Genomic DNA, 26,126 nt, shown 5'->3' on the forward strand with positions numbered 1-26,126 from the left:
CTGTGTTTTACTCTTGATGTTGTTGCTAAATGTAACTTATGAAAAATTATTACTATTAATGCAATGGTTGTTGTACTTTGATTACTATACTACATATGTTGTGATTGTTGACATGACGTCCTCCACCCCAGAACGTATTCCGCCGTTCTCGTTTTTGGGTGTGACAGATTGGTATCAGAGCGTTGTTTATAGTGAGCTCAGTATATCTAATCATAAAAGATATACAACCTATAAATACATTGGGATAAAACACTCTGACCAAGAATTATACTTTAAAATATAACCATATTTTACAAAAGTATAGGAACATCCAGAATCTAAACACCCGAATAAAGTATCACAAGAAGAACAAGAATAAAAGTCTTTGGATGTTGACCATTACCGTCAAACATGGGCAGTTATGTAATCGTAAGATGGAATAAATGTAACCTGATCAACTACATTTATTCGAGATGCGACTAATGTGTGCATGGGAGTGATGGTGATGTTGCAACAAATCTGAAACTTACCGAATAGGAATGCTAGGGCCAAACATAAAGTTTAAAATACTATGGGAGTATTTTAGGATACTAAAAGACTCATAATAAACCCAGAATCATGCTCAGAAGTTAAGAATCAAACAAGTAATTAAAATACCATAGGGGTATTTTAGGAACCATAAATAACATTGTGTGAAAAAACTAAAAAGATCCTTACTGATATACCTACGATTACAAAGTGTATACTCCCAAGGTTATATATAGTGAGGATCTCATAGGCTAAGAATGTGTGGTTTCGCTCTACTTCCTTTTCCTTGTGTGGATGTGGATATAGAGTAGTATCACATAGTCGAAGGCCTATCAGATCTAAGTTATATATGATTTGTATACACTATGGAATTGTAGCAGGACTCGATATGGATCACCTAGAGAAATGTTTTAACAATCTCTTAGGATTTTTTAGACATTTCCATTCTTGCACGAAACCCTTTAGAGAACCTTATCCACTTCAGTGATCGGCGAGAGAGTCGACTCAGACCTAGAAGAGGTTCATTGAGAAGGTTTCCAATTTGGAAATAAATGAACAGGGTTGAGACTATTGAAGCCCCCATGTGCCTATACCTTTTAGGGACATCGGTGGGGAATTCGCCTGAATTTATGAGATTCCAGTCATCCATCATGAAGTGATGATGATCAGGGTCAAAATCAGAAGTAAGGCGAAGTAGAGATTCAGTATGTCTATAAGAGAAGAGAACCCTAGGTAAGTACCCGAAGAAAACCAGCGCCTATGCAAGTCAGGGATAAGAGGTGGACAGAGGGAGCCAATGCATGGAACCCGAGAATTGTCTTTTCCTCTTTATCATCACGCTAATAAATCCATAAAATAATACAATTTAGTGAGTCAGTGATTACACTGCTCACACTATGTGCTAGGAAAATCGTCCTTCCCGTCGCAAGTAATATGAATAGATCGGATCTCAAAACCTTGATTGAGAGTGTTTAGCTATAAGTTTTCATGAGCCTTTTCTTCCGTGGTCTTCGTTCCGAACTTCTCTCAGGTCTTTTCAAAACCGGAGAGTGAACTTCTCCAGTTTAAAGATAATTTAGTAGGAACAACACCCATTTTATGGCTTTTCGATACACTCACTCCTACCTTGTTACTCAGACTACATCATAGGGATGTAGGTCGACGCTCAGATAACCATCAATCAAAGCGCAGGAAAATTATGCCTATCATAATAATGAAAGTTACGCTTAGGGTTAACTATCGTCTCTCGTCAACTTGTGTTCCTTTTCGTGTAGGAAAAACCATGCCCCCTAAGAAATGTAACCAACCTGGTACTAAAATACCAGTCCTTCAATTCGATGAAGATACGTTTCGAGCTGCAGTTTCAGCAGACGTAGCAGCTATCATGGCTCATCTGAATGCTAACAATGCCAATGTTAGCAGGAGCCCTATCAAGAATCCCGATCAAAGCAATGGACAGCAGCAATCATCACCGGTGTGCAAAGCCACCCAAGAACCCCAACCAAATCTACTAAAGAGAAAGTTTAAAAACAAGGAGGAAAGTACCTCGACTCAAGGACCTTCCGAAGAGCAACGAGCTGAAGTGGTCAATGCCCCTGTCAACCCTTCCGTCTCGACTCCAAGAAGACCATACCTAGGAAACCTCCCCCACTGCAACAAGTGTAACTACCATCATCTTGGTATCTGTCGGGAACTCTTTTGCGTTAGGCGCAACATGAAGTGGCATACCGCTCGCTTTTGTAGAGCTCCGGTAGAGTTCATTACATCAACCACCAATGTGGGGACCAGTCCAGTATGCCACCTATGTGGTGAAATTGGGCACTTCAAGAGGGACTGTCCAACGGAAAGAAATGACAAAGACGCAGGAGGAGTGTAACCCTAATGCCTAGGGAAGCATCAATGAACCCGGTAGAATTTTGGTATGTCTCTCAATCCTAAGTAACTAACCGACAACATTAAATGATTAATCCTAATTGTAATTACTCTCTCGTTAAGGCAAAAGTCGCAGCACTGTCGTAAAATTTAAAAATCCATCAGGTAAAGCTATGATGGCTTGGTATATTCGTTAAGGCCATTTATAATTAAGATTGATAGACCTCGAGTGAGTGATGCTGCCTTATCTCCTGTTCTTTGTTTGGTTGTGGATTTAGGGCGGAGTCGCTCAGTCAACAGTCCTTGTAATCTTAATTATGCATGACTAGTGTATACTAGGCGGTTATAGAGAAGCCTCGTGAGAAATCCATTCATGAAAAGTACACTATTCCAAAACATCAAGACCCTCTATAGTTCCGCGTTGATTCTATCGGTCCAAGTATCCGCGATAGAGATACCATGGACGAAACCCGAGACACTGAGAACTTGTGTGCCCTGTTCAGCACATGGTCCTATCGATCTTCATTCCATATCATGTCGACGTTGGTTAATTTCGACACTGTCGTCGATCATGGTTCGACTTGGTGCGACCATGTGAAAATTCCTAGTGCTGCGTAAAGAGGACTTTCACCATAGCCTATGCGTCAAATAGAGATTCTTCCGAACCTAATAAGAAAACCTAATGCGAACCGTCGGTCGTCACTCTTATCCAAACCTTCCGAAGTACCCAGGAGAAGGGTACCACACACTGTTAACCAACCCCTCCTTAGACAGATAGAACCTGAAGTGAAAGGCACCTCATGTATCCCAGAAGGAAGTAACCGCCCGAGGCCTACTTAGAAGATCCCCCAGAAAGACCCTTAACACCTCACAATCAGGTTCATGAATCAAGAGAAAGAACTCATGGGATTAACTTACTACTACTAAGTATATGCATTAGAGTGGTATATAATTTAGATCAATGAGATTTAAAATGTGTGCTTCCTCCCTACTCCCTGTTCCTCGTTGGGTTGTGGGTCTGGGGTGGGGCCACACAACTGAATATCCCGTCGAACTCAATTATATACAACTTATACACCGAGTATTAGTGATTAAGCCGAGTATGAGCTCTACCACGAACCGTATAATAAGACCCTTCATCCTATTCCTTAGAAAAAGGAACTGGAGCCATGAAAACCACTGTGGGTTGAGCTACTAAAATGACTACAAATTCTAAATTTGTTGTTATCCCAGTTAAGCCAACATAGTAGCTAACACCCTCGGTTAAAAAAAGTAACTCAAGTTGTAAGAGTCAAACATTGACTACGACTATCCAGTCGCGCTTCACCCCACATGTTAAGAATCTCTGCGGTAGTCCTAAAAACCTGAAAGCTATGGCAGGTGAAACTCTGAGAGAAATGAATGAGAAGAAAATCAGAGGTTCCGAGTGACGGAACCCTATGCTCTTTAGATTTAATCTAGATCAAGAAAACTCAGAAACACCGGAAGAGTAGTTGCAAAGTAATACTCGGACTACTCAGGCACTTCGTCCATCCAGTTACAGACGAGTAGTGCTTAGGACTCGCCGCATCCTCACGCGAGAGAAGTCATTGTCTCCTTATGGATGATAGGTTTCACTCTCCAAAGTTAAATACTAGAATGCCAAGAACCACATGACCACCTCCGCAACCAATAATACTTGAGTAAAGTAGAATGGTATGTTGCGTTAAGCCTTATAACCCAAATCATGAAGAGATTGTAGATTTGACACTAGTCTAGGTGTTAGTCGATGGGTTATACAAGAACATGCGCTTCCTACGACCTGGAGGGCGCCGACCCATCGGAGAATGGGACGTATCTTAGAGATTCGTTGGACTACTAGGTGTTCCAAAGAATACTATCTCAAAACGAAATGGTAGAACCACCTCCTGAAATAGTCCGCCACTTAAGAAAACCTTTAAGGGCTAAGTTAACCCTGATCAGACACTGCTATCCATGAAACAATGAAGTGAGTAAGAGCATGATTCTTTCCGTTTAGGGATCGTACTGTGAAAGCAGCTATATGATGATAATGAAAATTTAAAATTTTCTAAGCATCGTCTGGTAAAGCCCCCTATCTCACCGACCTCGAGGGTTTCCGAGTAGAGACACCTCAAGGGTTAGAAGTGCAGGTCCATTTTACACTAGGTCGAGATAGATGTCACGTAACCAATAGAGGCCAGAACATAGCCGATAGATCCGATGATCCAGAAAACCTCCGAAAGCCAACCATTAATAAGTACGAATCCGAAGACGATCCGAGCCTTCTAAGAACCAAACCGGAGAATACACCCCCCCCCAGTGTGAAGGAACTTTTGGAACTTCAAAATGGCGATCATGTCGAGTGATGATCTAACCATGTAAGTACATTATGTTCTAAGTACTGAAAAGCTCTATCTTCCTAAGAGTTTAGGACCATCCGAGATTCTTGAGAAGAATTGGTCCAACCCCCGTCGCACTTCAACTACTTTTGGAATTATGTGAAATCCATCCAAACCTATCCACGTCTTAGACTTGAAAAAGTGCTCGTCCAACGCGACTCTCGAAATCCCAATCGTCAAGATCGAAATCAATGAGAGCCCAACTTCGTGTAAGAACCCATAAAAATCACGGACCGAGAGGTCAAGCGAACGAATCAAATCCGCATTCCAATCGTGAAGGTTCGCTAGTATGCTGAGCGAAGACCTCAAATCATCTAAGAGCAAGAAGGCCTGTTGAGTCTAAAGCATCTTTATCTTTAGCTTCGCTTAATTTCATCTGTGTGTGTGCTTAAACACTAATTTCGGGACGAAATTCCCTCTAACGGGGGGATGATGTGACAACCCGAAATTTCCATTTGTTTTAACTCCGCAATCAAGCACTTCAAAAATTAGCCAAATTCATCTCAAAACATTTTTGGCCGGATCTAAGCCCGTTCGAGTATTTTATTTTTATATTCATCAAGCGCACAAAAAATAAGAAGATATACTTTAGAGTTTGCCCTATATCACGTAAGTCGCGAAACTTCAAAAGTTGGAGTTTATGGACGTAAACATGGAGTTTACGGCCGTAAACCCCCAAAGGGTATAAATATGACACTTAGTCATTTTATGCTCATTTTTCACTCCCCACCTCAAGAACACTCAAGATTTTCTCTCAACTATCATAAAATCATTTCCGTCAAATCCGCCAAAATGTAAGTGTTTTCTTCCTAGATTTGTAAGTGTTTTCTTCCTAGATTTGTTCATATAACACTTAATCTAGTGTTTTTACACGATTTCATCCATGAAATCTTGTCTTTTTCATAGATCTTCAAGTGTTCATCAAGAACACCAAGAACAAAAGAGCATACACTAGTGTTCTTGGCCAAAATCGATCATTCAAGCTCCTAGATCGTAAGTACACTCCTCCCATCAAGTTATTTGCTTAGAATACATGTTAAACCATGGGTTGAACACCAAAACCCCACAAGAATATGTGTTTACGGTTTAGGGACCTCCCAAAACCATAAATGCCCCCAAAAAGGTGTTTTGATGCCCTTAACACCTTCTATGACTTGTATAAGTGACTAGAACTTTGCATGCTTAACCTAGATATACCAAATTACAAAAGGAAGGGCCAGACATGAGTTTACGACAATAAACTCAAGTGTTTACTGCCGTAAACTACCCAAGGAGTGGTTCAAAAACCGTAAACTCCAAAGAAGGGTCATCTTGATCCCCAATCACTTCCTAAGCCCTTGATTCGAGTCTAGTGTAATTCCTTGAGTAGTTTAAGACCTTTGAGCAACCAATGACACCATTGCCATGAGTTTACGGTCGTAAACTCATGGTGGAAATGGTCCTAGAACCGTAAACACCCCTAAAGGCCACCATTTGAGGAGTAAACTCCAATGTGAGGCCATACACCTTTTATATGCAACCTTTAGTACTCCTAGCACTTGTGGTAAAGTGTTTTCATGTATTAGGATGTCTTTACTTGCATAATTAGTTATTAAATGACTAATTTCATACTTAAATGTATCATTACATGTTATATAGGATTCGCGTGTGTGGTCAAGTCCTCAGTTGACACTTCGCATCCTATACCGTCCGTTCATCCGAATCACCCATGTCAGGGGAGTTCATACCCCTGAATTAACCTTTTAAATGATTTTAACTGCTTTTACGGGGAGGGAGGAATACATGTTGAACTATAGAGTTATTTTATCAATCATATGTGATTAATAACTGTCTAGCAAAATAGATTTTTGCATGTTAAACTACTTTATCCAGCTAAAGGTTTTCAAATCTTTTTTTCAAATCTCGTTAAAGTAGGAATATCCCTTTTTAGATTATTAAAGATTTTCTAAAGGTTTTCAAAGCTTGTTTTATATACTGACATCAAGTCATAAATTCTTATTTATAAGTTTTCCTAAGGTTTTTACCAAACTTTCTTTTATGCTTTTATATTATAAAATGCATGTCTGTATATGTATAGTTATATAAGTAATGTTTAAAGGACTTAGGAAGGCTGGCTCGCCCTAACTCCTTTTCCTTGTTTGGATGTGGCTTTAAGGTATCGTTTATCCATCCGAAGGTCGTTTAAATATTAGTTATATATCATGTATACATATATAGTCATAAAAGTTCTCTCAGCCAGTTCATTTCCTTTGGGTGGCAAAGGCTTCCTTCCATTATTCATATACCTAAAACACTAGTAACTATTATAGGAATAGTTAGGAGATTTTATTTACTCTCTCTCTCTCTCTCTAGTACAAAGAATTACTTAGGAGTCAGTTCATTCGTGAGTCTATACTATTATTTTAATACTTTAAATAGAATGTGACACACTATTTCCCAATACGACGCTTCATAGCGCCATCGCCGTGTAACCAGAGTCTCCTGGAGGGAGAGCGGACATCATGTGTATGGATCTATACGGGACAAACACTCCCGCATCCTGACTGCTAGCTACAGTCCGAGCCGGTAAGGCCCATGGGTGACATAATGTCACCAACTCTACGCGTGACCTGGAGGGTCATCAGTTATTTGATCGTCAATGAGCATGGTTACATACGAGTTCACATTCAACCCTTTTATTCACCTTTAGACTGAGCCAGGCGTATTGTCCATTCGATACCCTCCTGGAGTCTATGTTTTATACACCTTTAGACTGAGTCAGGCGTATTGTCCATTCGACACCCTCCTAGAGTCTATGTTTTATTCACCTTTAGACTGAGCCAGGCGTATTGTCCATTCAATACCCTCCTGGAGTCTATGTTTTATACACCTTTAGACTGAGCCAGGCGTATTGTCCATTCGATACCCTCCTGGAGTCTATATTTTATACACCTTTAGACTGAGCCAGGCGTATTGTCCATTCGATACCCTCCTGGAGTCTATGTTTTATTCACCTTTAGACTGAGTCAGGCGTATTGTCCATTCGATACCCTCATGGAGTTTATGTTTTATACACCTTTAGTCTGAGCCAGGCGTATTGTCCATTCGATACCCTCTAGAAGTCTGTGTTTTATTTACTTTAGCCAGCAGCATTACTGCTGAGGTATAATATTATTTTCCCCTATTACTTTTACTTGTGATTTTTCCCACAATTCCTTTAAAGTAAAAACTATATTTTGATAATGATAGTACTTTTTGGGGAAATTACTCCTTAAAACACAAAACAGTCGGGTCTTGGTAGAAGACTGCTTTAATAAAGATACTCCTTGGTTTAAACATATAACAATTGGGTCTTGGTAGAAGACTGCTTTTATTTAGAATATATAGGATTCTCTGGAAAGAATTCTAACACTCTGTAGATTCTAAACCACCATCTTTTATGAGTTTATTTTGAAGAAAAACATGTACTTATACCAATGTCATTAAATACTTATGAACTCACCAGCATTAAAAATGTTGATACTCGCTTTCAAAATAACTTGTATTCTCATGTCATCGGTTGGCAGGTACACTCCGGGAGCTTTTGTGAAGATAACCTTGTACCGAGCTGCTCTATATTTTATTCTCTGTATTTTACTCTTGATGTTGTTGCTAAATGTAACTTATGAAAAATTATCACTATTAATGCAATGGTTGTTGTACTTTGATTACTATACTGCATATGTTGTGATACTTGACATGATGTCCTCCACCCCAGAACATATTCCGCCGTTCTCGGTTTTGGGATGTGACAATTTTGAGTGTTATACACCCCCGAAGGGTACGTAATAGTGTTTTATAGAATTGTTATTTCCCTCAAACTGATTAGGGTTTAGAATTTTTGAACATTTTAAACTTTCAAGTGTTACTTTGCATTAAGATTTCGAGTCATACATTGATAAACATAAAGAAGTCCTTACATATTAGCACTAGTTGAGTTGACCAGTTTGACTTGCATTGACTTTCTTTGACTTTTACATGACCAAAAGGTGACGGTTGTCATATATCCCATTTTCCAACTCCATATCCAGAGTCCAAGCTCACACGACGGTCCAAAATCAAGATAGTGTAGTTTACAAGTTACATTATCATACCTCAAACTAGGCATCTTGTGAACCACCACACATGACCGATACAAGGGGTATATAGCCTCACTTTTTCATAGTGATGATTATCTAGAAATATAGTCACTCAAAATTGTCTAAATCTCGTGTGTGTGTGTGTGTGTATATATATATATATATATATATATATATATATATATATATATATATATCTTGAGCAAAACATACAATCTCCTATCCTAAATGAATGCACATAAGGGTGCCAAAACTTTTACCAAAAAAAAAAACAAATTTCTAAATAAACAAAATCCTTTTGAAAACAAATTACATGCAATGCACAAACAATGATTAGTGTAGGTATTTAGAACATTAGGAAACTTATATATATATATATATATATATATATATATATATATATATATATATATATATATATATATATATATATATATATATATATATATATATATATAAATTCAATTATACAAACAACACATATCTATATAGGGACATGAACTCGCAATAAGCTCACGTTAATATATTTTGATGTGAATTTTTGTTGCTTCAGTCCTCAAATTACATCCTAGTCACCACCTAATGATATATTCAAAATATTACAAAATGACCAAAAGGCCCTTCAGAGGGCCCTAACTTTTTTAGTCTTGTTTTTCTTGTTATAACCCTATATTGATGTTTAGGTATAACTAGAGGTCAAAGGATAAGAGATCAACCTTAAAAGGAATTTATGAACATAAGAAATTGTTACACTGTTGTCTGAATATTTCCTTAGCAATTAGATGACTGTGTAACTTTACACATCATATCCAAATTTCAAATTTTTACTTTTAGTGAAGTGTACTTTGCTCCTCTTGCTCCCAAACTTCACCATACTTTACCAATGGATCTTAATAAATTAAATCGGTCCTAATATCAGTATTTCATCACTGTTAAATTCTACCTTATTCATGGCTTAATAATTGAGAAATTTAGACATCACAAGACCAATAAGGAATCTTATGAAGACATCACAACATCAATAATGGTCTATGTTAAATGTTTTAACTTGAGAATTAAATACTTGAAATGAGAGTTTGAGCATTTGACTATTCAATGGAGCATTATAATGGAATATTTGGAAGCACATGGAGCATCATGAATTAATGAAGCATTTAGACGCACAACAAAGCATTAAGAATCATGATTGAGCACTTGGAGTTGGGATGGAGCATCAATAGATGCGTCATTCAACAAGATGTGCTACCAGTGTTCAAGATGCGTCATTGATGTCATAAGATGCACCTTTGTTGGATAAAGTGTGCCACCTTAGGGTCATGATGCACCATCTAGGTGGTTTTGATTAGATACAAAGTGTTGATGTGATGTTTATGTGCTACTAGAAGGAAGATACGCCACCAAGGGACATGACACACCATTATTATGCATAATACGCCACCTCTGTAGATGGTGCACAATTAGCTAAGATGATGCACATCTACAGTTGTGAGGTACACTAGGGTGTTCAAGGAAGTCTCGATTACTCGAAAGTTGAAGGTGCTCAAGATGGATTCCCCCTATGGAACATGATGCGCCCTCAGAAATCATGATGTGCTCCATTGGCATGGATGGTGCTCATGTAGTATCTCTCAAGGTTAAAGATTCTAGAAGCAGTTGCATGGATGATTGTTATTGGTTGACATCTTTCACAGACTTATGAATTGTTGAGCTTTCCCCATTGGGGTTTTAGGCCTGATCCCTAGTCGATAAATAGGGATGCCTATTAAGTCATTCATGGGTATCTTTATATCTTGAAATCTATTGAGTAGACCAACCTTTGTTGAATTGTATATGTAGTCTCTGTTTGAAAACTTTTGAATTAGAATACTCCCCTGCTACCCATAGACGTAGGTCGCCTTGACCAAACCATATAAATAATATGTCTTTATGTATGTCTAACTTTTTTAGTTGTTGGCTTTATTTCTGAATAATTGGTATCATATATGTTCTTATTCTTAAAAAGTGATGTTTAATTTCATAACAAGTGATATCATAGTTGTTGTTTGTTTTTTCTATTTATTAAATATGGCATCTCATAAGTTTGATTTGGAGAAGTTTAATGGTTCTAATGATTTAACTTTGTGAAAGGTAAAGATGAGGGTACTTCTAAATCAACAACGTTTTATGGAAACATTGGAAGGAGAAGCAAAACCACCAAAAGACATTGGTGACACGATGAAGACAAATATTCTGGCAAAGGCACATAGTGCCATTTTCTTGAAGTACAACGAGAAGTTATGAGTCAAAAAAGTATTATTTTCCTTTGGGAGAAACTTTGTGACAAGTATGAGAACAATTTAATCATGAATAGGTTATATCAGAAGCAATATTTGTATACTTTTAGGATGGACGAAAGTAACCAAGTGAATGATCAGTGGATAAATTCAATAGCATAATCTTGGATTTATAAGGTGTGAATGTAAAGATTGAAGATGAAGATCAAGCACTTATCCTCTTATATTCGTTGTTGAATTCTTTTGAGAATTTTTTTGATACCATGTTGTATGGTAGGACAAAAATTACTATGAATGATGTGAAAGGTTATTTTATGTACAAAGAACTGAAACTAAAGGTGTAAGTTATTGAAGATGTTTTTTTATTCATAAGCAAACGAAGAACGTCATATAGAGGTTGAAGTAACAGAGGTAAGTCATGTTATAGATTTAAACATTCGGCTAATATTGGGTGATATAACTGAAAGCAAAATGGGCACTTCAAAAGAGATTGTCTACATATAAGGAAATGGAATCATAGAGGTGAATCAAGAAACAATAACACTACTGATGTGATTCAAGAGATTTCTAATGAAGGGGGTGATGGTGAAGTTTTGACTGCATGTAAAACTAGTTTTTATAGATACTTGGATCTTAGACTTAGGAGTGTCTCATCATAGGACTTACAATTGTGACTGGTCTAAAGAATTTAAAGAATGTAATGGCTTGGTGAATATGGTTGATAATGGTATGTATGGTATCAAGGGAAGTGGTATTGTACATATCGAAATGTATGTTGATATCGTCAGGAAATTGGATTGTTGGTTTGTCCTATATCTTTGAAAGAACTTGATTTCTTTTGGAACTTTGGAAAAGGATGTGTTGAAGTATTCTAATGAAAGAGATTGTGTATAGGTCTCTAAAGGTGCCCTAGTAGTTATGAAGGCTAAGCTGCAACATGTAATTTATTTTCTAGAGGGTTGCATAATCTGAGGAGTGGTGATTATATCCCAATCTTTGGATTGATATAACGATAAAACAAAACTGTGGCATCATGGGTTGGGACATATGAGCGAGAAGGAAATGACAATATTGAGTAACAAGGATTGTTTGGTGGAGAATTTACTGGAAAGGTTAAACCTTGTGAAGCTTGTGTTTAAGAGATGGAATGCAGGGTGAAGTTCAGTTTGGTTCAAAACACAAGCAAAGCGATCCTCGAGTATGTTCGCTCATATTTATGGGATCACTCTCTAGTGAAGTCTCATGGTGGGTGTCAATATTTTTGTTTCTTTTATCAATAACTACTCAAGGAAGGCTTGGTGTACTTTATGAGGACAAAAGATGAATATGAAGTGTTTAGATAATTAAAGGAGTGGAATATTATGGTTGAAAATAGACTGGGAACCAATTCAGTATTAGGGTTTCTATGCATCTAAACACAAGATCATGAAAGTGGAAACAAAACATAATCCAATATATTTATGCAACCTAAAGATTTAAGTTTCATGTTATTACTGCTACCCTATTAAAACATAAAGAAGGAAGAACTACATACCTTTTTGCAGCTAGTGACCTTCGTGATTGAGACCTTGTGTGTGCCATCTTATTTGGATGAAGGATCGAAACCAGAATCCCTTTCTTGGTCCACATCCAATGAACTCCAAAGAGCATATTAAGATTAACTAGGAGTATGGTCAAATTCACAAACCCTGGAAATGAGAGGAGTTCATCCACTATAGAGGGAGGAAGAGAGTTGACGAATTTATCAAACCAAGGTGCAAGGAATTATGAGATCCCTAGAGCCCTATTTATAGCCTTGGATCCATTCCTTGTATTTCTCTCCCATCCCATGTTGGATAGAAGCCAAATTTGAAAATTACCTCTTATCCCATGTGGATGAGGTGATTTTCGTCTAACCCTAAACCTTAAAGGATTTCTAGAATATTCCAAGTAACTAAGTATTTATTAAGTAGTATTCAATCCTATTAATTATTTAAAACTATTTAATTAATTCCCAAAATATTTTTATAATTAGTTTCTAATTAATTATTGAACCACAATAATTAATAAACTAATTTCTGCTCGGTGCATGTAGCTCTTTGCTTATTTACTGGAGTAATTATGGGTGGAAGCAGTCAACATTGATTGCTATCTAATACATAGATCTCCATCAACTGCAACTGATTGTAAGATTTTTGAAGAGGCATGGTCTTGGAAACCCTCTAAATTTTTTGGTATATGAATGTTTGGATGGTCTGCTTGCACTGGTGTGAATGATGGTAAACTGGATCCAATGGCAATGAAGTGCATATTTCTAAGATATGCATCTAAAGGGAAATTTCATCATTTGTGGTGTATAGAGGAAGAAAACACCCAAAATTTCATTATTATCATAGACGTTGAAGGGTTTTCTATGCATCTTTACACTAAATTTAAATAATGCAATCATTCAAAAATAATCCTAAGTGTACATGCACCCTAGATTTAGGTTTTACTATGATGACAAGCTAGTTTCGAAACCATGAATATAAACTAACAAGAAGGATATAATTACTAAGCTTTCAATTATAATTGTATATATTTGTGATTCCTTGAAGATCTTGGATTCCTTGTAATCACTTAGAAGGACTAGCACCCAAAGTAGAATGTATCTAATGATTCACATCCAAAAGTCTAAAACCTTAAAAATTTGAGGAGAGAGGATAGAAGACTATGAAAATGAAATTCTCACTCTATGAAGAGTTAGGAAAAAAATTATAAAAGCCAAATGGTCTATTTATAGCCGAGGTAACTTACAAATAAAGCCGATTTGAATCAATTAAATAATTAGAAGCCTTCTAGCACTCCCAAAACCTCCCATCCCCTTAAGGAGTTCTAGAATGTTCCTCTTGCTAAACTAGTGAACAATTAAAATTCAATCCCTGAACCTTTAATCAATTCCTGATTAATTCCTAATAATTCAAATTTGGTTTAAAATAATTTTAACAGGTTTCTAATTAATTTGGCAAGCTATGAAAAATTTATACTATTTATCTCACTCTCTTAAATTCTTTTCTAGCTATTTTACCTCTTGCGTACAACCCAAAAATGACTTTATTATTATTCCCAAAGTTATATCAATTAGTTAAGACATTGGACACATATTTCAAATCGTCACCCGCTTGGACAATTCATTAACTACTATCGGTCAAATAATCTTCAAATGACCAACAAAGTGTGCCTTCTATAGCAACTAACGAACTCTGATTTAATCAAGTATCAACCCTTCGATAAGTGATCAATTATTACTCTATTTGTATAAGATATCATTAAAAACTAAGTCATTGATTATGAATCAACCTAACAGTTCGACATATTTCTCGATTTTTTATTTTCTAATTATCAAATCTGACTTCCAATTGAATACATCAATATAGTATGTACTTGACCAGGTACACTAGATATCAGTGCGAAATCATTGAAGTGCCAAATGACATCGCTTCTCATGTTAAAGAAGGAACATATAAACTTTGGCAACAATATGTGTACATATTCTAGAATGTTTAAACATATTGTAGAATATTTACACTTGTTCTCTCTATTTTACATATTTTAACATCATTACTGGTGTTTTTGTTAATTTTTTTTCTTATTTTTAATCATTTAAAAAAAACGTATCGAAATATATAAATAAATATGTTTTTTTTTTCATTTATATATATATATATATATATATATATATATATATATATATATGGGGATAGGGAATATACATTACAGCCCCACCTAAGCTTAGGTACTAAACTTCTAAAATATGTCGTTTTAACATGCTAGATATACCAGGTTTGGTTTCACTTGGTAAATATATCATCCTCCACAACATTTCTTTCTTTCATTATCATTTTATCATCCCAGTTTTCTTTCCGCAATTATCGTTTACTACTTCACCCAAGTGAACATTACTAAACCCTAAACCCTAAATTTAAACCCTAAACCCTAAACCTAAACCCTAAATCTAAACCCTAAACCCTAAACCCTAAATCTAAACCCGAAGCCCTAAACCCTAAACCTAAACCTAAACCTAAACCCTAAACCCTAAATCTAAACCCTAAACCCTATTGTGTCGATCTTGAATTTACATCTTGAAGTATTAATTGTGAATCCATTAACCGTAATCTTTATATAGTAAAACAATGTATTTTCAAAATGTTTAGCACCTAAGCTTAGGTGGGTCTGTAATGCATATTCCCTTTTCCATATATATATATATATATATATATATATATATATATATATATATATATATATATATATATATATATATATATATATATATATATATATATATATATATATATATATATCATGACTAGAAATGTCTTCCCTTGTCTAATAAAATTTACCATGTCTTATATATATATATATATATATATATATATATATATATATATATATATATATATGTATATATATATATATATATATATATAAAAGTTTGTTAAAAAGATACGTAGTTTTTTGAGACTTTAGGACCAATTTCGTCTAGTGACATATTTTAATATTATATAGAGTTCATAAAAATAAAACATGTATAATATTCTAACATTATATATTGTAGAATATTTCAATATATAATGTGTTAACAATATTGTTTAGATTATTAGAATATTACACATATTATATTTTTATATTGTTGACAACAAGTATTGTATGGTAGAATTGATCAATGAGAATTCAGTATAAACAAATTCGGACCTATCATTAAATTGGAATTTTCATAATTATTTTAAAATTAATTAATCAGACCATAAAGCATAAACGATAACATTACAAGTCATTCAACAAATATATAAATATACAGACTTGTAAACAAAACAACTCGATGATTCATCCATCTTATGCCCTTGCGCCACTTCCTGTAATACAAATAAAACTGAGTGGGTCAAGCTTGGGAGCCTGGTGAGCATAAACAGTTTTCAACCCACAATAAATACATTATATTTAATTTCACCAACCAATCACTATCCCGATTACCCATTCCCGTTATCCTCACTTTACGTCCCTAAAACAACATCTATCTCAAGGGACCTAATCTAGGATTTTCTTCGGGACGGACATTATTGGTAAGGGGTTTCCTCAACAATAGATATCCTAAAGGCAACCATGAGGGGGATAGAGTACACCGGTGAACACATCGTTCACAACACCTACAGGTTATAAACCTGCTAGCGTTCCACTGGACTGTCTAGAAAGAGTCTGTGGTCGTTATCCATACTCCGCTGAATAACTAGATCAACAACAACAACATCGAGGCCTCTCATCTGTTTATCACACATCAACTATCTACCCATGTTCTACCCAACATATCAGTAGATAAAAATATATATTTTTATACATAGTTTAAAACCTGTATAGCATTTTCATGCAATACATATTCCACATAACAGATGAGGCACACCCACATAACACGTATTTCATAGAAAATAAATCAAATCTATGAGATAGAAGAGAGTGAATATACATTCACGCACATAACAACAAAATTATACACATAACACGTATTTCGTATAAAATACTTCATAATTATGCGTTAGAAGAAAGTAACTACACACTCACTTGATCAAAACATGATCGGACAGCACTACGACTTGCAGAAGTAGTAATCCTCAGTAGATCTGGAAGATCTACACCAAAAATCGAACTTTTCGCGGGCAGATCTTCGGCTCGGGAATTGCACTTCTCGGGATCTTCGGGAGCGTAAAACTTCCTTCTTAACTTAAATATGAGATCCGGGGTGTCGGGATGGCTTTGGGGGTTTATACGCAGAGCTTCGGCACAAAAAGGAGGAGAAATGAGCAAATAAGTCCGGAACCCTCGCATCTTATTTATAGGAGGCTGAGGTCTCGCAGTACGCTGGGCGTACAGCCGTACGCGGGGCGTACGCCTCCGAAATCGTCACTGCGTGCGTCATCCGAAGAACTCGAGTGCGAGGCGCGTCATGCTTCGCTGTACACTGGGCGTACTTTGGATAAGTCCGATGACTCCCCTTCAGATAATGTCGGATTTAGTAATTAAATTTAAATATTAATTATTTAATAAACTTTGAAAATTCATATCTTCTTCATACGAACTCCGTTTTCGACGTTCTTTATATCCACGCGTAGGTGAGACTACGCTCTACAAATTTCGTTTAGACTCCGTCAGCTAATTTTGATTTTATTTTTATTATTTATTTTTAGTAGGCCGGGACAGAAAAACTTCGTTATAAATTCATAACTTCTTCGTTTGACGTCCGTTCTCGCCTAACTTTTCATCGCTTCGATACCAACAACGAGATCTTCGATTCTCGTTTAGATTGTTTCGGCTAAAAACCGCTCGATCTCAAATCGAGTATTTCGGGCTGCATACCGCTAAGTCGAAACTTCAGTAAATCATAACTTTCTCATACGAAGTTAGATTTGGGCGTTCTATATATATATATATATATATATATATATATATATATATATATATATATATATATATATATATATATATATATATATATATATATATATATATATATATATTCGGAAACCTCGTTTCAACTACTACAACATTATCCAAAGATAACGAGTTTATTTTAAACTTAAATTTTGACGCTCATTTTATTCTTAATTAATCCAATCCCATAATTAAGCAATTAAGCAATTAAGCATAAAACACATAATACACAAATAATACACTTCTATTATTTCAAAATGGGTTACAAAGGTTAACCTAGACTATTACATTGCTAAAAATGGCAAGCCCAGAAACACAGGCGTTACATTGAAAGAATTAGACAATAAACCTAAACACATCCAAAATTTCTTTATAGATATAGTAAGAAAATTACTAATTTTTTAAATTGAACTTGGATGTGCAACCTGAATCTTCTTCTTGCTTCAAGATTCTTGGGGACATTAGCAGCTGTGACATCCCCTAATTTCTCTGCCAGAAAAGACCGATTTAATTTATGCTTTTTAAAATAAAATCAGAGAAATCTTTTTAAAAGATGTTGCGGAATTGGTCCCCAAACAACATATGATAAAAGTTTATCAAAACCCTTCATTAAGAAGGTATACATTTTCCATATATATCTAAAACCTCGGGATGTCATGTTCTGATACAGATCAAAAGCATAAACAAGACAGGTGAAGCCTTTCAACAGTTATTTACAACTACTGGCCTATAATCCAAAATCTCTCTTTGTCCTCCGACTATGCTCGGGGTCCACCACCTGTAATCATAAAAACTGAGTGGGTCAGGCTTGGGAGCCTGGTGAGCATAAAGGGTTTTCAACCCACAATAATAATACACTTATTAAGCTCACCAATCAACAATAACCCTGATTACCCATTCCCGTTGTCCTCACTTTACGTCCTTAAACACCTATCACAAGGGACCTAGCCTAAGGATTATCATCGGGATGGACACTACTGCTAAGGGGTTTCCTCGGCCATACATGTCCTTAAGGCAACCATGAGGGGGATGGAGTACGACAATGAACATTTAATTCATCAACACCTACAAGTTGCGAACCTGCTAGTGTTCCATTGGACTGTCTAGAAAGTCTGTGGTCGTCATCTATACTCCGCTAGATGACTGCAACGACAACAACAACAACAACAACAACATCGAGGCCTCTCACCATTTTAACACACATCAACTATTTCATCTACCCATGTTCTACCCAACATATTTTGTAGATAAAAAGCATATACAGTTTAAAACTTGTATAAAACATCAATTCAACAGTCACCTCAAATAAACAATTAACATATTTACACATAACACGTATTTCAAGGTAAATACTTCATATCTATGTGTAAATTGAAAGTAACTACCCACTCACATATTTTGATGAAAATCGGGCAGCAATTCGTTTCCTAAAACGATTGTTTCTAATAAAACCAGGAGTTTTATTGAGAAACCGGGCTCTGCAAAAGTCGGGCTTCGAAACCGAAAAGATAAATTTTCTGGGCTTCACGGGCACTTCGTGGAGTATTCCGGGCTTTACAATCGATATCGGGGCTTCGCGGGATATTAAGATGAAAGAAATATGGGTTTAGGGGTTAAAGATGACAATTTTCCAAAGTATACCTGGGAGGTCACGCACCCTTCTATTTATAGGGGCGAGGCTTCTGATCGGATGGTCAGGAGGAAGACACGCGTCTCAGATCCGAAGCTCGCAGAGGGGGATAGCTCGCACGATGTTGCGCATGGATCACACATGGGTCGCACCTGCGAGGGCTCGCTGGCAGCTTCTAAGTGCACCGCGGCCTACTGGTGCACATGCGAGGTTTGGAGCTAGGCTATGCGAGGCTCGGAGCTAGGCTATGCGAGGCTCGGAACACACGGCAGGCATTGCGAGGCTCGGACGGAGAGCGGGCTGCTTCGGATTGGGCCTCCTCCTCGGTCGAATCAGGATCCGACATGTGGCTTCGCATGACTCAGCAGCTTGGTGACTCAGCAGGACACATGGCACTTTTTCAGTGAGGGTGACGTGGCAACTCGTGACTATGCGAATTTTCTCGATTTTCGCGCCAAAACTTCTAAAATCCATAACTTTCGCATATGAGCTCCGTTTTTGACGTTCTTTATATGCACACGTAGCTAAAATTACGCTCTACAACTTCCGTTTAGACTTCGTCGGCTAATTTTGAATTTAAGTTTTATATTATTATTTTTAACAGACCGGGACAGGAAATCCGTTAAAAATTCATAACTTCTTCATCCAACATCCGTTTTCGTCAGACTTTTTACCGTTGTGCTCCTAATGACGAGACCTTCAATTCTCGTTTAGGTTGTGTCAGCTAAAAATCGCTCGATCTAAAATTCAAGTTTTTAGCTGTCTACTGTTAAGCTGAAACTTCGAAAAATCATAACTTCCTCATACGAAGTCAGATTTGGGTGTTCTTTTTATCGAACTTCTCGGTTTAACGAATACTACGACTTTCGTTTAGATTACTAAGGCTAAAAAGTAGTTTATCGAATACTCACTTTTTACGACATTCAGCACTGTGCCGGTTTTGTCGCGAAACTTCGACAGGTCATAACTTCTTCGTTATAACTCGGATTTTGGTATTCTTTATATCCCCGAAATCCTTGTTTCGACCACTACAACTTTATGTAAAGATATCGGGCTTATCTCACACTTTAATTTTGACGCTTATTTTTATTCTTAATTAATTAAGCCCTAATAATTAAGCATAAAACACATAATTCACATAATATTCACATAATTCCTTTTCATTTCTTCAAAATGAGTTACAAAGGTTAACCTAGACTATCAACTCAATATAAATGCCTAGGCCAGAAACACGAGTGTTATAGCAGCATAATCCTTCATTTTTAAAAGTAAGTGCAACCGCTTCACCTGCTCATTCTGTAAGAAGAGGTTAAATTATGTTGTCAATGAAATTGAACTTTTTTTATAAAACTATATAAAGGTCAAAATCAACTTACAATGTCGGGATCTCTAGGCCATCCGATATTGGCAAATAGGCGTCCTTCATTTCTTGCCTTTGCTAATATATTCCATGTATTAAGCTGCTCACTGAAAAATTAAAACCCCGCTATAATTAATCTCATATAGAAGTAAAACATTTCATGATTTAGGTTTAGGGTGTAAGGTTTACACAGCATACCTTAGATTTCGACCCACCTTTCTCATTCGATTTCAACATAGAGGCTTCAAATCTGATTGCAATCTCATGAACAGCCCCAATCGATTGCGAGATTGTGACATTCAATTCCAATCGATTCATACTTTGAAGTATGATATTCCGATTTCAATTTTGATGAACAGTTCCAATTTTTGCTTATGAATAAAATCGGTTTCGCTTTATGTGTCTTCAGGCTAGAGACGAACCTTTCTTCTTCCTGTCAAAGATAACAATCGAATGCCTCGTGGATCGGTGATGTCCCGATGCTTCTTCCCTTCGCAACTCCTCGTGATTTCCAAACTATCACAGAAGCTCCGTTGACATTCCTTGTTCCTTTGTTTCCCTTACAGTCAGTGTCTTCCCTTTACACACTATGCCGGAACCGGGAGAGATGCAGCCAAGAGCTGCTTGATTGTGAAAGTCAGCTTGATGCCGGAGACGTCGTTTCTTTACAACAATTGATTTTGTTGGGTCTACAACTAAGGATCGGGTGTTTATGGACTGGAGACAAGGTCGATTGTAGGGTTTTAAACTAAATTACTAATTAAAAGGGATGAAAATACCTAGGTAGCTAAGTCAATGGTTACCATAATTATAGACTATTATTTGTAGAAACTAATTATCAAATTACATATTTACCCTTATTTATTTATTTAATTATTTATTTTTATTTTAAATTTTGATTGGTCCACATTTATACATAAAATATCATAATTCTTACTTTAAACACCTGAACCTATCTCTCTCTCTCTCTCTCTCTATATATATATATATATATATATATATATATATATATATATATATATATATATATATATATATATATATATATATATATATATATATATATTTATTTGTGTCTTTAGAATTTAAAAATAAAAACCATGATTTATCCTTGAATGCACATGGAGGCCCTCATATCTCGTGGGGCCATATACTGTGTAGGCATGTCAGACCAAATCTTGTTGTATCATATTCTTGCATGTTCCTTCTTCACGAGATTTATGTAAATTTGCTTATTTTACGTTCATTTATTAATTAGTTTTTAGAGGGATTCAATTTCGGTCTTTCATATCTACCTAGTTTCAAATTAAAATCACACTAATTTAACAAAGAAACATGTAAACGGATTAACTTATAGTTTGTATTCTTTAGGAAAAATGAATTTAACTTTTAAACCAATATACAGTCCAAATCAGTGGCGGATTTACATATGAGGGTACCCACTTGATAATCTTTTAACAAAACTTTATATATTATATATAATATAATATATAAAAACTGAATTTGGATAATATTTGAATAATAATGAGTCAAAACTTTTGACTTATTTACCGGACAACAAAGTTTAGAAGCTTTAGAATTTATCTTCTAAAGAAAATTCAAATTAAAAAAATATATATTTATTTATGAGGTTAATTTGTTTTTTGAACAAAAAAAAATTATAATCTAAAATCTAATTCAAGTGTCATTTGTATATGTTTAACAAACTAGTTCAAGTGTCATTATAATTTAACAATCTAATTCAAAATGTAAATTTGGTCCTTGTGGTTTTCAAAAACCTTTGGATGGGATCCAAAAAGTTTCCGACTTGCATGGAAGGTCCAAAATCAAGGTTTTTCTGTATTTTTGGTCCAAAAAAACTTAAAAAGACGATTATACCCTTTTATTTTCTTTTTTGTATTTTTTATAATTATTCTAATGTTGTTCTAATTAAAAAATAAAGAAAAAAGGAAAAAAGTATTCCTACCCCACCCAGTGTTCTCTCTCTCTCTCTCTCTCTCTCTCTCTCTCTCTCTCTCTCCTTGTCGAATTCAACTGGGTAAATGAAAAAACCTTTTGAACCCAAGCACCCATAAACACCACCACCACAGCCTCCCTGTCGTTCTTGGGGTTGTGTCACCGGGAACCACCCAACTCCACCCCCTTCTTCCTTGGATTACCGGCCAACAGTCCCCGCCACCTTATTTCGGCAGTTTCCACCACCATCCTCTTCCTTCCCTCCCTCTCGTTGAGCTCATCGGAAACGAAGCAACAAAAGTAGTCGGAGCAGCCCCTGCCACCATGTCGTCGTTGCTGTGAACCACCGTCGTCTTTAGCTACTGCTTCCGTCAATCACATCTCCAACCAGCCTCGTCACCCCTTGAGACCCCTGTAAGTCCGATTCTCCACCTCGTTATTATTGTTCTCCTGTTCAATCATTCAAGAGGATCGATTGTTTAGTTAGTTCCTTACCTACGACGTCTAACAGATAAGGGAGGAAGATGATACAGGAGCCCTAATAGTCGATGTATTTTTTGGGGGGCAATAGAGGTAGTGATAGTCAAAACCCCATTTGGATTTGGAAGATAGAAGGAGAAAGGTCAGAGGGAAGGAAGCAAAATCGGGTCACCCACAAGTATCTGAATGGAGGACCATTGATGAGTCTATATGGACTTGGGGGAAATCGAAACGGGATCAAATTGCAGCAAGGTTTTTCTTCAATCTTATTTGCAGATGCATAATGACGAAGAAGAAGAATGGCAGAGTCAAAAGAGCGGGTGTGATGGAGAGTACAGGGGTGGGTGGGTGTTTTGAAGGTGTTTTAAGAGAGAGAGAGAGAGAGAGAGAGATTTTAGTTTTTTTTTGTTTTTAATTAATTAAATGCCAAAATAAATAAAGAAAATAGAAAAAGAAATGAAAAGGGTAAAATTGTCTTTTCAAATGTATCAGGGACCAAAAATCCAGAAAAACCTTGATTTTGGACCTTCCATGCAAGTCGGAAACTTTTTGGATCCCATCCAAAGATTTTTGAAAACCACAAGGACCAAATTTGCAGTTTTATCTTTTTTGTTGAATGATAGAAAAGTGATGTGGGTAGTTGGTAGTTTGAGTGTAATTTTTATTTGTGTAAAAAGTATTTATTAATATTTTTAAAATTTTAAAATATATAAAATTAAAATATAAAAGCTTCTAAAATCTAATTGAATTAACTTTTAAATTATATGCTTTTGTTTAAAATAAAATCTTCAAACTCATATTTTCCAACAAAAGCTTTTACTTAGTTCAAATTTTTTGTTCTTAAAAGATAAAATCTCTTAAAAGATCTCAAAATCTCGATACAAAATACACCATTTGAGAGATTTTAGGTTTTATATACATTTATACATGTCAAAATCTTACATTTATTTATTGTTTTACCATTTTTTACAAATAAAAAACTACAATTTTCGACTTTCTACCTTGGATTTTTTTCAACTAACATATCCTTTTTGTAGTCATTTCAATTAAAGTTTAATCTAGTTTAGATTATTAGAATATTCGATCTAAGTTGATATTTTTTATTGATATGCCACTGCAACCAATTATATAAAGTATTATATTGTTGCTCTATAACTATAACTTCTTTTAGTTTTGTCTTATAGAAATGTATGTTATCGCTTTAAGTTTTTAACTGAGTTTGTAAAATCAAACTTTATCAACCTTTCATATTCAATATGATGTATAACTTCAAAGGAGTGGGTAAAACTCAAAAGTGTTTCTCCATACCACAAATGTTAATGTAGATTATAAACCATTAAACTAATTTACAAGATATTTTTTAAGGGGAAATAACACAAATATCCTACGAACTTTTTAGAGTTGACCATTTAAGTCACGTAAACTAATTTTGTGTCTTTATAGAGGGTTAAGGTCGGAAGCAACCTGTCTTTTTAGTCACCATGACCTATTTTAGCAGGTTTTAGTGCGACAACTGCAATATTTGCCCCCTCAACCATGACATGTCATCGATTATAGGTTAAAAGGTTCATTCTTGTGGACACCGACTTCCCCTTTTTGAGCTCGTGAATTGATGCCTCTTTCGTATAAAACAAATTTGCCTCTAAAGGAATTCCATGGTTTATGAATTCCATGAGAGCCTTCTAGACATAAGGATGCATCGAGGTAGCAGGGCACAACAACACCGTCAACACTTAGGGATAACCAAGAGTTGACGCCGGGAAAACTTACCTACCATCGGTGATTGAAGCTGTATGAATTCCATGACCATCTCACGACGACTGATGCTCCACCGTTTCGTTCATTTTCCCATTTGTTGATTTGTAACCAGTAAAGAAGTATTTAGCTTTGATTAAGTTCTAGTTACAAGATGTCACCGGGAAAAACATCGAGGCAATTAAATTTGTATGAGTTCCATAACCATCCAAAACTCTCATTCTCAGGCCAAATCCCAATATCCAAAAACTCCAATAACCTGAACCGACCCAAAACTTGACTCCTTCAACAACCCTACACTATTAGACGTCTTAAGCCCTAGAAACTCCAGTGAACGCATGGTATGCAGATGATGAACTTGTTTGGGAATATATGAGAGAACCCCAAAAGTAGATTTGAGCTTGGAATTTTCTACAATAAAAAGCTTAGCTGAGAAGCCATGGAATGCTCTATTAGTGTTTATGAGTCGGGAAAATTGAAGGTTTATCATTGTTCTGAACTCAAACAATGAATGTGATTTGTCATTGGTGGTCTGTAGGAGAAACAATAAAAAATAAGATGAAAAAAGTAAAGTAACAAGTGGAAGTTAGCCATGGAAGATATTTAGATTTTCCGACCACTGTTGGTAGTGGTGAAATTAGGTTGAAATGAAAGTGGAAGATATGAAGAACGAATATTTGAAATTGTTGCAGTGGCAATACATTGTGAGCTAGAGTGAGTGGGTTTGATTATCTATGTGAACACATCACTGAAACCTGCTAAAATAGGTCATGATAACTAAAAGGACAGGTTGCTTCCGACCTTAAGTCCTTATAAAGACATGAAATTTGTTTAAGAGCTTAAAGGATCAATCCTAGAAAGTTTGTAGGACATTTATGTTATTTTTCAATTTCTTAATATTAAAATTAACCAAATAAATGGTTTTAAATTTGATTTCTATTGAAAAAGACATTGCACAGTATTATTAAGGTGTTGTTTGTTTTTTCGAAGCGAAAATTCGTGAAGTCTGCGGACCACCTCTGTAATCCTCTGTAGCAGAAGAGGTGGAACAAAAGGCTGCAACCTATAATAAGAAGCATGTTTGTTTGTTAACATTTGCAGACTGCTGCAGTAAACTGAAATTTAAATAAACTAATTTTATAAACTGAAAATAGTTTTTAACACCGAAATTTAAATAATTCTAGTTTTAAAACATTGAAATAATACTAAAAAGAACATGTAAAAAAACAAAAATATAAAACTTTAAAAAAAACTTATAAAAATATAAAAGAAGCTAACAACTTTATTCTAGAAAAAAACTAATTTTAAAAAACATAAAAAAGAAAATAATAAAAAAAAATTAAGAAATAATTGCAA

General features: G+C 35.6%; 1 protein-coding gene across 1 annotated transcript in view; it reads left to right on the plus strand.

Moving 5' to 3' along the window:
• The first annotated feature begins 1,789 nt into the window (after positions 1 to 1,789).
• Positions 1,790 to 26,126, plus strand: part of LOC111917478 (uncharacterized) — a 30,051-nt gene continuing 5,714 nt past the window's right edge. The window contains exon 1 of the mRNA XM_052768947.1: positions 1,790 to 2,092. Within this exon, the coding sequence (XP_052624907.1) occupies positions 1,790 to 2,092 (303 nt within the window). The remainder of the gene's footprint in view (positions 2,093 to 26,126) is intronic.

This window comes from Lactuca sativa, chromosome 2, assembly GCF_002870075.4.
Source record: "Lactuca sativa cultivar Salinas chromosome 2, Lsat_Salinas_v11, whole genome shotgun sequence".
NCBI classification, from domain to species: Eukaryota; Viridiplantae; Streptophyta; class Magnoliopsida; order Asterales; family Asteraceae; genus Lactuca; species Lactuca sativa.